The sequence below is a fragment of the Candoia aspera genome, chromosome 5, assembly GCF_035149785.1.
Source record: "Candoia aspera isolate rCanAsp1 chromosome 5, rCanAsp1.hap2, whole genome shotgun sequence".
NCBI lineage: Eukaryota > Metazoa > Chordata > Lepidosauria > Squamata > Boidae > Candoia > Candoia aspera.
Genome location: NC_086157.1, coordinates 14,105,472 through 14,120,303, shown reverse-complemented (window position 1 = coordinate 14,120,303; position 14,832 = coordinate 14,105,472). Strand labels below are relative to the sequence as shown.

Below are 14,832 nucleotides of genomic sequence, written 5' to 3'. Positions count from 1 at the left end.
TATCTATCTATCTATCTATCTATCTATCTATCTATCTATCTATCTATCTATCTATCTATCATATTTCTATCACTGCCCATCTCCCCCACATGGGGAGTTCCATGATTAGGGTATAGTATACTGCTTGATCATCTGGTGTTAATCCTGGTGTTAATCTTTTCTTATCTGGGTGTTGGCTGCTGGCAAGGGGGTGTTCTGGTCTTTTTGTTTTCTTTTTAGCTTTTTACTGTCTCTTTTGAATGGTGTGTAAATGTTGTTTATCTCTATGTGCCTGTTGATGGCTGACTTGTCTGAGTGCCAAGCTTCTAGGAATTCCCTAGCGTTTTTGGATTTAGCTTGGTCTAGGATGCTCAGTTTCCCAGTTGAAAGTATGGTTGTGTCATGTCTTCATGCCATCATGTCTTCTGACTGCTAGTTGGTGTTCATGGATGCGCTCTGCTAGTCTTCTAGAAAAAGGAAACAGACTGCCTATATCCCCACAACTTTATCAAAAAGTGCCTGACCACCCAACCCACCTCAGTACAACCAACACAAGCTATGAAAAGGATAACACTGCATTTCGGAAACCACCAACAGACTATTACAACCACACGGCATCGCTGTAGCACACAAATCAATCAAAGCCCTCCAAAACATCTTAAGTAAACCAAAGACCCAGTAACCCAAGAAGAAAAAACAGGAGTCATCTGCAACATACAGTGTAAGGACTGTACAGTAACAGCCACTATGTAGGACAGACAGGCAGAAGACTAACAGAGCGCATCCATGAGTCATGGTCAGACAGGGACTAGGCAACCACCTGCCTGGGATAATTTAATTTGGATTCCTGCACTGAGGGGATTGGATTTGATGGCTTAAATGACACCTTCCAACTTTGTGTCAATGAATAAATTCAGATATACCGTGTATGTATGTATATATGTATAAGTGTATATGTGTATATGTGTGTGTATATATGTGTGTGTGTGTGTGTGTATACAAAGTTTGTGTGTGTGTGTGTATAGTATCTGCTTTTGTACATTAAAGAATAAACATAAAAATTCTTCTCTGCAAACAATTAATGGCATAAAAATTCCTTTTACCTTTAGGAACTGCTACTAGAAGCAAATATTAATCAATTCAGCTGTGCAGCCCCAAAGTTTGATCACAAATGCTCTGTAAGTAAAACAAAAATCAATAAATGAATGCAACAATGGGTAAATGGAAGAAAAAAAGGTAATAGGATTTATTTATTGTAAATTTGTTGTTCAAATCATTTTGAATAATTTTTTGTTGACAGTTAGTATTGATAATGATTTGCAGTACAACACACTATGGTCTCATTCTAATGTTACTCCTAATCCTGACACAAAGGGGCCTGCTAATCATATTGAAATGCCTTGTCCTAATATTGTTGCCTTTAGTTCATCCCTAGTGCAGAGCAAAGACAATTTAAAATTACGTTTAGCAGTTCTTCATCAGCATGTCAGGTGTGAGTTGTTATTATTTATATTTATAGACTACCAGAATCTTGGTAGTTTGCAGGTAAAGAAAAGGGAAAAGTACTAGTAATAACAAATGCCAATAAATTATGGAAGCTTCTAAATTTTTTATTTTTTATTTTCCTCAGGAAATAGTCGAATTCTGTCTTTAAATCTATGAAAGCTGTATTCTGCTTATAGATTATTTCACAATTAAGTTTTGAAATAAAAGACATTTCTTAATAATGGATCAACCTTCCCTGACACCAGCCTGCTTTTTTGCTACAGTATTTTCTAAGTCATATGCCAAATACGCCTTAAAAAAAGCATGCTTTGTTATCTTTCATTACATTTCTTTTTTCATGTAGAAACACTTGTTTGTACAGTCTTTTTTTCCTTTTAGAAACTCCTATGCAGGCATTATATTCATTTTATATGCACTGTAATTGGCAATAAGTGTTTTTTTTTAGTTTTTATTTTTTCCTTTTACACTTTTGACATGAAATCATAATTTAGAGAAATGCTGCTGCCAATAAGCTGGGTAGTATTTGCATGAACATTTTTTTCTCACTACTTTACATCTTTCTTGTCAATTAAATTTCCCTGGCCCAAGTCAGGGATTTATTATTTTAATAGATCTTTTCATTCTGATTCTCCTTTATTTTATCCTCCTTTAATTTACTCTTCACAGCCCCAGTCATTATAAACTTCTCAAGGAGGATTTTCAACTCATTTGATTTATTATTGGCAACTATTTACTAATTAAAATTTGAAATGACTGAGTTGTTAGTAAACAACTTTTAGCCAGTGGGTCTAGATGAGAGTCTAGTAGAGTACATTGTCATCTTCTGCCCTTCTTTCCTCTATTTGTTTCTTATCTTCCAGACATGATAATGCTTCACTTTGCCAATTGAACACCTCAGGTTTGTCAGTCTTATGAGGTAGACCAGACAGGAAACATGACCAGATGAGCTAACTCTACTTTATTGTAAGGTCACATTACCAAATCTTGCAAGTCTGAAAGTACTTCTCTCTCCCCATCCCCTTTACAGCCCCAAAACTAGGGAGGGTCTCTTCTGAGTCCCTTGCCCCGCCCACAGTACTGCTTCTGGCTAAGCTGCCTTTTATCTGACTGTTCTCTTGGTTGTTTCCTGTTGCCCTGTCTCCCAAGGTCATTCCTACATACCATTACAGATCTGTTAGCAGATAAGAAGATATGTAAATTATAATTGCACTTTCTAGATTTTATTGGCACTGTCTTCAATGAATATTCCCAACAAAGCTAAGTGTGGGTCTATTTTGATTTTCTAACTGATCATTTTACTCATTTCCCTGAATATTAAACTCCCAGAGATTCAAAAACTTGGCTATATCCACCACAGATAAAAATAGGTGGCTTTCTTTTTGTAGTTATTGATTTCTTTTTATTTATATATTCCAGTTTCACTAGAGTCATGTACTATCTATAAATAATGTAATTTTCTTTTTATTTACACAAAGAAAATACAGGCTTGAAAACCCAGACTTTATTTCAATCCCTTTTCTTAATGCCCATTTATAGGTTATTTTCCCAAAGTTTTAATCCATCTAATAATAGGATCTTATACTCCAGTAAATAATATAATGTTTAGATATTAACTCTTTTGCTGATTTATTTAAATTTAGTAAGCAACTTTTTAATCACTTGGGTATTGGAAAGAAAAAAGGGAACATATTTGTAGTAAATTAAACCATGGAGGATTGACATTTAACTTTTTTTTTGTTCTCTTTGCTCCAGGCCTCGTAAAATTCTTTTACGATGCATATCTCTTATTCTACACTGGTTGCTCTTTGCCCTTTCATTCATATATTTCATATATATGCCACTTTTCCAAGTTTCCAGAGTTGTCTTAAATGAGTTGTCTTAAAATGGATTAGAGGTAGAATTGAAAATTTCTTTGGTATAATCAAAGAAATCAAGCATAGAATGGTAAACTGTTAATTCTTTTTTAAAAACTTGACATGAAGAACCATGACTTAAGTTCTATTAAGTTTTATTATTATTAAGCTGCTATTCCTACAATATTTCTCAACTGTTCAGCTTTATGGTCGGAAATAATGAATCCATGATCTTTTGATTTATGTTAGGCTGTATTAAAGACTTGTGCCATCTTTGAATGGGGGATGATAATAGACTAGTTTGAGAACCTGAAATAGATGTAACAGCTTAGATAATAAAAACATCTTGATGGCAGCAGCATGTCTCACCATGAAACTCCCATCCCAGCTTTCGATTTTCTTTTTTTAAATACTTAATGATTAGGACATAATTAAATGTATTTTGCTTAGTTAATTCGTTGAAAATAGGTAATTGCTTTTGATGTTTTAAATACACCAATCATTGAGATTATTTTGGTGCTTCTGAGAGGTTGGATCACTTTTTCCTTTTGCAAAAAGACTGATAGGAATTAAGCAATTCAGTGTTCTCCCTGTTGTCTGTCACCATCTTGCCATCTTCTCCCAACAAGCTGGCCAACCATTTTCTTGACTTTCATCTTGTTCTATACATACCCAAAGAACCTGTTTGGTGTTCTTGTTTTTTTGTAATTTTGGCATTCATTAAAAGACTTAGCTCATTTTGAGCCTCAGCCTTCCTCACCCCATCCTCATAGATTCAGGCTACTTTGTGATGTTCTGCTTTTGTCATATGCCATACTTTTAGTTTTTAAAACTTACCCTCTTTGTTTCTCAGTTTATCTGAGAGCTCTTAATGCAATGATGCCAATCTCATCAGGTGTCTCCCATCTTTCTTTCTTTATTCTTTTATTCTCAGTTAATATCAGGGTAATTAAAATTCCCCATTACCACTGTAGTGTGTTTCCTGGATACTTTGACCATCTGATTTGTAAAGATTTCATCTGTATCTTTTCTTGGTTGGATGGCCTGTGGTATGTACCCACAACAGTGTCGTTATTATTTCTGTTCCCGTTATTTTTTATTGCCTTGATTTCATCTGTCTTTATCTTCATGTAGTTAATTTCTGTTAAATTTCCAGTCATGTAGATGCTGTTTAAAATGTTACATGACTCCTGCTACTTTTTAAAGTTGATTTAACTATCTATATATCTCAGAGTTCATTAAAGTACTCTTTAAATTTCATGTAATCCAGTATGCATAATTTGATTTTGAAGTATGGTCCTTTTTCAGTAGAGTAATTTATAGAATAACACCACAATAATTTTTACACACAGATTATAAAGGAAATCCCAAACCTTGCTGAGAAATTCCAGGCCCAGAAGATCAAGTTCAAGGTGAGGAACTGCTCTGAGTGGCCTAATGTTCTAAATTGATGAGATACAAAAAGTTCAGATTGAAATCAGTTTAAAAATGGACAGGCAACTTCTCTTAACATTTCTGATGGCGATAAAATACATGGACAGGCCAGTTTGGGAGCTTTTTTCTTTTTTCTTGTGATACGGCTAATTCCTACATTTTCTGTTTGCTATCAGTTTTCAGCAATCATGTTAAATAGTGACACAAAGGGGATTGAAAGGGGCTCACCCCTCTTATAAAAGAGTATAAGGAAATGGTGTATTTGAAAAGGATATACTTCTTTAAGAAATGTTCTTACTGAATGTATCATAAAATATTTCTGAGTGGGTAACCATTCCTGGCTGATCTTGAAAAATAGGCAAGTAGGATCAGATTTGATTAATACTTGGATGGAAGACCACCAGGAATCCCTGGATGAAGGCTGGATTGGGAAGTAAAAAAAATATCCTGGAAAATAGTAGTGACAAAACACATTCATATTGCTACCACGAAAACACAGTGGCATTTGACTTAAAACAGTATTTTTGTTTTGTTCCTTAAAATATATTTTCAAACACTTCCAATGTAAGGCATCTTTCTTGTTTCAGTTCTGAACACACATAGTCCTTAGAGAATGGTCAGTATGATTATTATTATTATTATTTATTAGATTTATATTACCGCCCCTCTCCCCCAATGGAGGACTCTGGGCAGTTTACAATAAAAAAGATAATAAAAACATCTAAGTCTCAATCACAATTTTAAAAACATAAATAAGATAATAAATATTAAATCCAAGGGGAGATGGGATCCCGATCCATAGGGGTGCTATGGCAGCAACCACCCCCAGGTGGAGCTGTTACCCTCTCCATTCCAAGCAAGGCTGCAGAACCAGGTCTTCAATTTCTTCCGGAAGTCTGGGAGCAAGGAAACCCATCTCAACTTGGGGGTCATGATATTCCAAAGAGTGGGCGCCGCTGCAGAGAAGTCCTGCCTCCTGGACCCTGCTAGATGAAATTCCTTTGTTGATGGGGTCCGTAGCATGCCCTCTCTGCCTGACCAGGTGGGGCAGGTCGATGTTATGGGGATGAGACAGTCTCTCAGGTAGCCTAGTCCCATGCCATGCAGGGCTTTAAAGGTGATAACCAACACCTTGAATTGGATCTGGAATCAAACTGATACCCAATGCAGCTCACATAACAGTGTTGTCACATGGGCTGATTTTACAGCACTGCTAACTGTCTGCGCAGCTGCATTCTGGACCAGCTGAAGCTTCCAGGTAGTCTTCAAGGGTATCCCCATGTAGAGTGCATTGCAATAGTCTATGTGGGAGATGACAAGGGCATGAATGACTGTTCAGAGGGCATCTCGATCCAGGAATGGGCGGAGCTTGCACACTACCCGAAGGTGTGCAAAGGCCCTCCTGGCCATGACTTCCACCTGCTCTTTGAGCAGGAGTCGCGTGTCCAGGAGGACCCCCAGGTTCCTCACTGGTTCCAAATGGGGCAGTGCCACCCCATCCAGAACCAAAGATGACAACTTCCTGGAAGCCGAGGGGCTGTCAATCCACAGCCACTCTGTTTTACCAGGGTTCAGTTGAAGTCTGTTGTTCCCCATCCAGACCCCCAGAGCCCCCAGGCACTTGGAGAGGGTAGAGACTGCATCACTTACTTCACTCGGGATGGAGATATATAACTGAGTATCATCAGCATATTGATGATACCTCATCCCATGGTGATGGATGATCTCACCCAGTGGTTTCATGTAGATGTTGAATAGGAGAGGAGAGAGAACGAACCCTGTGGCACCCCACAATGGAGGGGTCGAGGGTCGGATCTCTCCTATCACCACCGATTGGGAACAGCCCTGGGGGAAGGAGGTGAACCAGCGCAAAACTACACCGCCCACCCCCAACCCCCTGAGCCACCCCAAAAGGATACCATGGTCGATGGTATCGAAAGCCACTGAGAGGTCCAAGAGAGCCAGGATAGATGCACTCCCTCCATCCTGCTCCCGCCAGAGATCATCCATAAGTGTGACCAATGTGGTCTCTGTCCCATATCCTGGCCTGAAACCTGACTGAAAGGGGTCTAGATAATCCGTTTCATCCAGAATCCTCTGGAGCTGTAGCGCAACCACTTTCTCAACCACCTTTCCCAAAAAGGGAAGGTGGGAGATAGGGCGAAAATTGCCCAGTATAGTAGGGTCCAGGGATGGCTTCTTGAGGAGGGGGTGCACCAGCACCTCCTTAAAGGCAGCTGGAAATACCCCGTCACTCAAGGATGCATTAACCATCGCCTGGACCCAACCACAAGTCAGTTTAGAGCTGCTGATCAGTGAAAACGTAGTAATACTATTTATAATGAAGCAGGTTTTTCAGTTAGGCATACAGTAATGCAGTCTTAATACTGTGCACCAGTTATTAGTTCAGTTACTGCATGTTGTATGTATTGAAGCTTCTTCACATTCTTCAGGGATATCCCCATGTAGAGTATATTATAAGAAGCTAAACATAATATAACCAGGGAATGGATACAGGCTTTAAGTAGACCAATCAGAAAAGGTTATAGTGGGCACATTAAGCATAATTAGGCAAACATTCCACTATCACCATTTCTTCAAAATCCTACAGTGCTACTGAAAATCTTTGAAAAATTGCTGGGATTTTTACATATGATAGTTGTAATTGCCTAATTATGCTTAAAAACATAGTTGCCTGTTCACCTCAAAATTCCCCAAATGTTTTTTATTCAATTCACACCTCATCCCAAATTGGAACAAGAATATTGTGAAGATAATTGAGAGACTCTTTATTGCAGTCAACTGTTTTCTTGACTCGCCTCATCTTTCCGTAGTTTTCTTTATCAATCCATCTCTTCTAGGATTATATATAGGAAGAGAATGGGCTAATTGTTTCAGCACATTTTGTCCATCAAAGAAGGGTTACACAGTATTTGAGAGGTCAGGGTGCTATAAATCAATCTCCTGAGCTTTTGGTGGGTTGGAAAAAGCTTTCCAAAGTTATGATGGTAACACCATCCATTTTTAAGGCTCATCCATTTTTTGTCTTTTTATATAGTTTTAAGGATGGATGTAGGTATGGGAGGTCTTTAAGAAGCAAACATTTCTTATCCCTACCTTAAACCTTCATGACTCAGAAAATGTCTCAAAATAGCTGTTTTGGGGGGCTCTTTGGGTTGACTTTGGGATGTTTTAAGGGTGGAGATGGAAATCCTTTGTCTTCTAGAGGCCTCTTACTTTATGTTCACCAATAAAACCATGAGAAAATGTTTGTTTATTTGTCTGTTTATTAGCAAGATGTATAAGGCTGTCCAGCTGTCATACCAACAAACACAATGTGTACACCACCATTCAGCACAAAAACAATAAGAGCCAGTTTGGTTTAGTGGTTAAGGTGCTGGGCTAGAAACCAGGAGTCTATGAGTTCTAGTCTCACCTTAGACATGAAACCTGGCTGGGTGACCTTGGGCCAGTCACTCTCTCTCAGCCCAAGAGCCAATCCAGCATAGTAGGAGAGTTCTAGTTCCTCCTTGGGCATGAAAGCTGGCTGGGTGACCTTGGGCCAGTCCCTCTTGCTCAGCCCAACTCACCTCACAGGGTTGTTCTTGTGGGGAAAATAGGAGGAGGAAGGAGCATTAGGAATGTTTGCCGCCTTGAGCTATTTATAAAAATAAAGGCGGGATAAAAATTAAATAAACAAACCAACCAACAAAAATACCCCACCCCAAACCATATAACATCAAAACATGTACAATATATAAATATAAAATACAAAATATAAAATGGCAACCAGGCAACATAACAAAACAGCCAAAAGGGGACTTTCACTCAGTTGGCCCCCAGTGCTTGAGGGAAAAGGCAGGAAGGAAAACAGGAAGGAAAAATGTACCAACAAATTTTAAAAGCATGAACTGGGGTTGCTGCAGATGGCTGAGGTTTACTAAGCCATAACCTAAGAAAACATACTTCCTTTCCTGACCATAAACTCAGTATAATTTGAACCATTCTATGTGGAACAGAAATGTAAAGGAGAATTATGTACCTTACTGTTCATTGACCAATGAATTAATGTATTTCTGTGGGAGGGGGATTCATGATCCAAACCATGGCCTATTCTTATTTTTATTCATATATGTTAATTTACCTTAAATTTCTAACAATATGATCCTAGAAATGTCTACTTAGAAACAAGTTCCATCTATTTTTACATGGATTATTTCTAGATAAATGAGATTTGGATTGTAGGCTAAATGTGAAACAAAACATTTGGGAAGTAATTTCTGATTTAAATCTTCTTAAGAATATTTTGATTACTTGAGAGCCTTTTCTTTTTAAAAATATTGCTGTGATTCTAATGAATTATCAGGAGGGATTTAACAGACCCCCTAGACCCACTCTTTATTTCTGTAATTGTAATGTAGTATGTAAGTTGAGATTATGTCATTGATGAGAATAGAAACATATTTTTTACATTAGATACTGTACAATTTATCATCTATTAACCAAGGAACGTGGTGGCACTGCGGGTTAAACCGCTGAGCTGCTGAGCGTGCCGATCGGAAGGTTGGCGGTTCGAATCCGCTTGACGGGGTGAGCTCCTGTTGCTAGTCCCAGCTCCTGCCAAACTAGCAGTTCGAAAACATGCAAATGTGAGTAGATTAATAGGTACCGCTTCGGCGGGCAGGTAACGGCGTTCCGTGTAGTCATGCTGGCCACATGACCACGGAAGTGTCTACGGACAAACGCCGGCTCTTTGGCTTTGAAACGGAGATGAGCACCGCCCCCTAGAGTCGGACACGACTGGACTTAATGTCAATGGAAACCTTTACCTTTACCTATCTATTAACCACTTAAAGAAACCTAAAGAACTATTTTAAAATATAGGTAGGGAATATGATACTGTGTATATCAGTTGTAGATTGTTCGAGATTTCTCTTTTACAGCTTTGCTTCTAAAAATATTTATGCATTAATTTATCTAACAGACTGACAATACACCTGTTAAGCTAAATGCAGCAGCAGTCTTAAGAGAAGGTGTTCTGTACCAAAGAAAAGTGGAACAAGAGCTTAAGAGGTATCTAACATGTATCTGCTTTTAATTGTCTTGTTAAATAGAGAATGACAGTATTGTATTAAAGGAGATTAAGATATACTCTGTTGTTTATAATACAATCATTTCCCTCTCTTTCAAAACTTAAAGGATTCCAAGGATTATTAATAAAGGTCAGGCTTTGCTATCTGAGATGTATTAACAGTTGTGTGAATTCTGAATAAGAACATAAGAAGAATCTAAGGCACAACTATTTTAGTATTCTCAGCTCTCTTAGATGAGGAGAGCCAGTTTGGTGTGGTGGTGAAGGCTCTGGGCTAGAAACTGGGAGGCTGAGAGTTCTACTCCCCCTTTAGGCACAAAGCTGGCCGGGTGACCTTGGGCCAGTCACTTTCCCTCAGCCCTAAGAAAGAGGCAATGGCAAACCACTTCTGAAAAGTCTTGCCAAGGAAACTGCAGGGTTCCTGATTTTTGTGTGTTTTCCCAAATTTGAAAAAAGGCTGGATCAAGGTTGGAGAAGGTGGAAGGTTGACTGATCTCCACCTCTATCCTCTTTCTGTCTCCATTGTAATCTTGCATACTTGCTGGGGTGAAATTCAGTGATGCTGTGAACACCTGAATAGCACTTAAGAAATCACCTTCAAACCTGGCCCCTATAGAGCTAGATCTGTGGAGTCTAAGCTGCCCTGGTTCTGGTCCACAAGGTGAGGTAGTCTGGACTCAGACGTGATCCATCATGGATATGGTCTCTTTAATTTTAATTCTGGACTAAGTTGTTGTCTTCACTGAAACTCATGTCATTCTGTCTGCTTATTTTGCAAGGAGTTTGTAAGTAAAAGTCTAAAGTCCCTCTCCTCAGCCCAACTCACCTCACAGGGTTGTTGTGGGGAAAATAGAAGGAGAAAGGAGTAATAGGTATGTTCACCACCTTGAGTTATTTATAAAAATAATAAAGGTGGAATAAAATTAATTAAATTTTAAAAAGTACAGTCAGGAGTAGCAGATACACTATAGAGTGAATGGCTCCGTTCCATTTTGCAGCTGTGTCTGGCTTCCAACTATATCACAAGAGGTTGGAAGGAGGAGTGGATAATAGGTTAATTCCCTGAGTTTGGATAACAGATGACACCATTATAATTAATAATAATTAAATTAAGGATTTAACCAAAATTGTATTACTCTGCTTCTATGCACATTTTAAAGCAACAAACCAAATATGTTTCACCTATTACAAATTTATAATACATAATATATAATTATCCCAAATGTATAAGTATAAATATACTGTACATGTAAAATACAGTATATTATAATGGTAGTAATAGTGCAAGCCAAAAAATATAAATTAAACTTTCTATATTGTACAAATATTAACAAATCATATCTGTCTAGATCTTGTTTCATTTGTGCCAACATTAGAAACAAGATAAATTCCAATTTACCAGTTGAAAAAGCTTTCTAAGAACTGTTATACAGGTAGTCCTTGACTTACGACCACAATTGGGACTGGAATTTCCATTGTAAGTCGTTGCAGTCGTAAGTTGACTCATCACATAACCAGACCCGATTTTACAACCATTTTTACAACAGTTGTTAAGTGAATCACCATGGTCATTAAGTGAATCCAGCTTCCCCACTGCAAGATGTGACCGCAAGATGCTGCAACCAGTCATAAATGCGAGCCAGTTGCCAAGCACCCAGATAGCAATCACGTGACTGTGAGGGTGGTATGACAGTCATAAGTGCTTTTTCCAAGGCTGTCATAACTTTGAACTGTCATTAAACGAACGGTTGTAAGTCGAGGACTACCTGTAAACAGAACTATCTGGACATGGCCTGAGAAGGAATAATTCTACATGCCCATGGAGAGATCTGAGCTATCTCCGCACTTAGTAGATGTGATCATAGCATACAATATAAGGGCTTTACTGATAATAATCAGCACATGAAATTGTATCTGGAAAGAAAGTAGCAACTAATATATGCTGTCTTACCTGCCGGTAATGGGTTACTGCATTTTGTATCAGTTAAGTTGCCAGGTAGTCTTCAAGGGCAGTCCCTGGTAGCCCAATTTTAAGATAATAAAGATATAATCAGCTGTTGGCAAGTGCTACAATTGGCAGACTAGCTGATACTAGGCAAAGGTTCCCCTAGCTAAGGCCTCCATCTACTTGCAGGAACTAGGAAGAGAAGTGGGCCTCCAAGTTACAGACTTGCTCCTTCAGCGGAGTATAACCCTATTCTGAGTTAATGTAGAAGCAATTAGAGAATGATTTTATTTTGGTATTGTATTTTTTTTATTTCTGCTGGTCATTGACCAAATAAACTATAATATGTATGTGTGTGTTTTCTGGAAATAAACAGCCATTCTGTCTTGCTGGAATTCAATTTCAGCCTGTTTCATCCCATCCAGATTCTTGCAGTCTTCAAACACTGAATGGTAGTCTTCACTTAATGACCACAATTGAGCCCAGATTTTCAGTTGTAAGTCATAATGGTTGTTAAGTGAGTCCAGACTCATTTTTGAAACCTTTTTTTACCATGGTTGTTAAGCGAGTCATAACAGTCATTAAGTGATTCAAGATCGGGGATTGTGGTTTCCTTCAGTTGTTAAGTGAACAGTGCGGTTGTTAAGTGAACCAGGAGTTACTTTGCAGTACTGTGGGGGATGGAGTGCAATAGTCATATGTTTTCCACCAAAACATGACTATGGAAATGCTTTTGTGGCTATAGTAGTATTATTTTCAGTTAATATTACTGTTATTTCCAACTAATATTACTGATTGATTATTAAAAACTTTTACTGTAAGGTCTTCATTGGAATCTTTGTTCTACAGTACAGTACAAAACAGATTTAAAGGTACTGTACGGTAACTTTTTTTCCTGCTGTAGTACACTGCAGCTTTTGTTACTGTACAGTACTGTATACATATCTGATTTTTATAAAACAACTGTTTTAAAAACAGTAAACCAGCATTCAGTATTGTTAAATATAACTAAAAATTAGACAGGCAGTGGATGGAACATGCATGCCACCATACAAATTTCTACTTAAGTTAAACAAAAACTGGGAAAAAATTAAAGACAAGCATGGAAAAAGTACTTACCATTCCTGTGCAGGAAGGCTCCTGAACAGCCTTCCTACACACAAGACTCCCTCTGCAGGCTGCTAAATCACAGGAAGTGGTGTGACCACATGACTAGGCCTGCTGCCTTGGAAATCCAGCGTGGTAAGCCTGGAGGACTTCGTGGTACCAAAGGGCGGTCACGTGACCAAAATGGCCACCGCTTCAGGGATGGCCAAATCTGGGTCATGTCATTGCTGAGGCCTCGTGAGTGTCATAATTTCAGGCCCCAGTCAGAAATCTACTTTTGAGGTACCACCGTAACTTTGAACAGCCTTTAAGTGGCCGGTTGGTAAGTGAAGACCACCTGTACCGACATGAGATCCTGACTGGTCCAGTGCAGTTACTTTGCTGGGAATCATATGGATGTTACTGCACCCTGAACCTGTTGACCTCTCCCAACAATTTCCAACATGTTAATGTGGGAGAGAATGCCAAATCCTATCACATTCCATTCTGGAGTGGCCACGGGCTTCAATACTCCTCTCCCACTACTATTGAAAAGAATAACCTCTTAGAAAGGAGCAAAACCACACTAAAACAATGCCTGTAACTACCAAACTTTCCAGGCAGTTCAGAAGGACACTGTGGCTAAGAGTATTGAAGAACTGCTGAGAGATTGCAGGAGAACTCTACTCTATCCTTCCAGATCCTATCAGAGGTCATCTATAAGAACAACCAGTGTTGTTTCCATATCCATTAAGAGTTCTGGAATGGATTGTATTCTGTTCATAAACATCCATTAAGAGTTCTGTAGTCTGATTGTATTCTATTCATAAAACCTTTCCTAAAAAGGAAGAATTGGAGACCGTGTGTCACTTGTCTCTTTTGGCTGGTTTGAGAGAGAGCCTCTTCAAATAGAGGCATACCGTTGCCTTTTTCAGGAAGACAGGTGCCACTCCTTCCTTTAAAGAGGCATCAATCACCTCCCAAATCCAGCCAGTCAATCCTTTTTTTTAATAAGAATTTTATTAAGTTTAAAGCAGAGATAAAAACTACAAAAAAGCAAAAAACTACAAAAAGAAAAGAAGTGAGAAAACAGAAAATGAAAGATTTTTTAGAGATTACAAGATGACTTCCGACTTTCAACAACAAGAATATACATCAATTTCCATAAATAATCCCTTACTGTAAATCTAACCAAGGTCACATGATTTCTATAAATCATTCCATAGACACATTATAAAAAGCTACATTAACAGAATCTTGCAAGTTTGAAAATACAATTCACCCACTGTCTTCTTTACAGCCCAAGAAAGTAGGGTCGCTTCTGAGCCTCTTGCCCTGCCCCCACTTTCCAGCTGCAGGCTGTGCTGTCTCTTATCTGACCGGTCTCTAGGCAGCATCTCTTTGCCCCATCTCCCAAGGTCTTCCCCACATACCATTACAAGTTCATACCTATGTCCAGTCATATTTGCTTCTTGTTTTCTCCTGCCTAATTTTTTTAAAGAAAGAAGTTTCTGCATGGAATTAACAGGCATGGAGAGCAATCCTGGCTAATGCCCAGCCAGTCCCTGTGTTCCAGAGACCAACTAAGCACTAGACAGAACTGTCTAGTGATGTCATATAGCACCTGCAGTGTGATCCAGGAAAGGCATATTTGGTTTAAGGAACTGCAGAGAAGAGCTGTGCATGCCCACCTCTTCTCTGAAGTACTTTTTTGCTTTCAGATCTTTTTTATGTCAGAGCCAAGGGGCAGAATAATTTTGGGCAATGAGACCACTCTCCATAATTAGCAACCTAGGAGCTGAAGGCAAAAGTTAGGGGGAACTGTCCCTTCCTGAATCTGAATTCATAGTATTTGGTAATAGTTGTGCCACAGCAAATTAGCAGATTAACTACTATAAACAAATTTATAGGGCAGCATAGTATGGAGACACTTCAAG

General features: G+C 38.6%; 1 protein-coding gene across 2 annotated transcripts in view; it reads left to right on the top strand.

Moving 5' to 3' along the window:
- CFAP99 (cilia and flagella associated protein 99) overlaps nucleotides 1-14,832 on the top strand; it is an 84,202-nt gene that overhangs the window by 33,964 nt on the left and 35,406 nt on the right. For both annotated transcript variants that reach the window (XM_063304638.1, XM_063304639.1), the window contains exons 8-10: nucleotides 1,089-1,157; nucleotides 4,691-4,750; nucleotides 9,757-9,845. In XM_063304638.1, coding sequence (XP_063160708.1) covers nucleotides 1,089-1,157; nucleotides 4,691-4,750; nucleotides 9,757-9,845 — 218 coding nt within the window. The remainder of the gene's footprint in view (nucleotides 1-1,088; nucleotides 1,158-4,690; nucleotides 4,751-9,756; nucleotides 9,846-14,832) is intronic.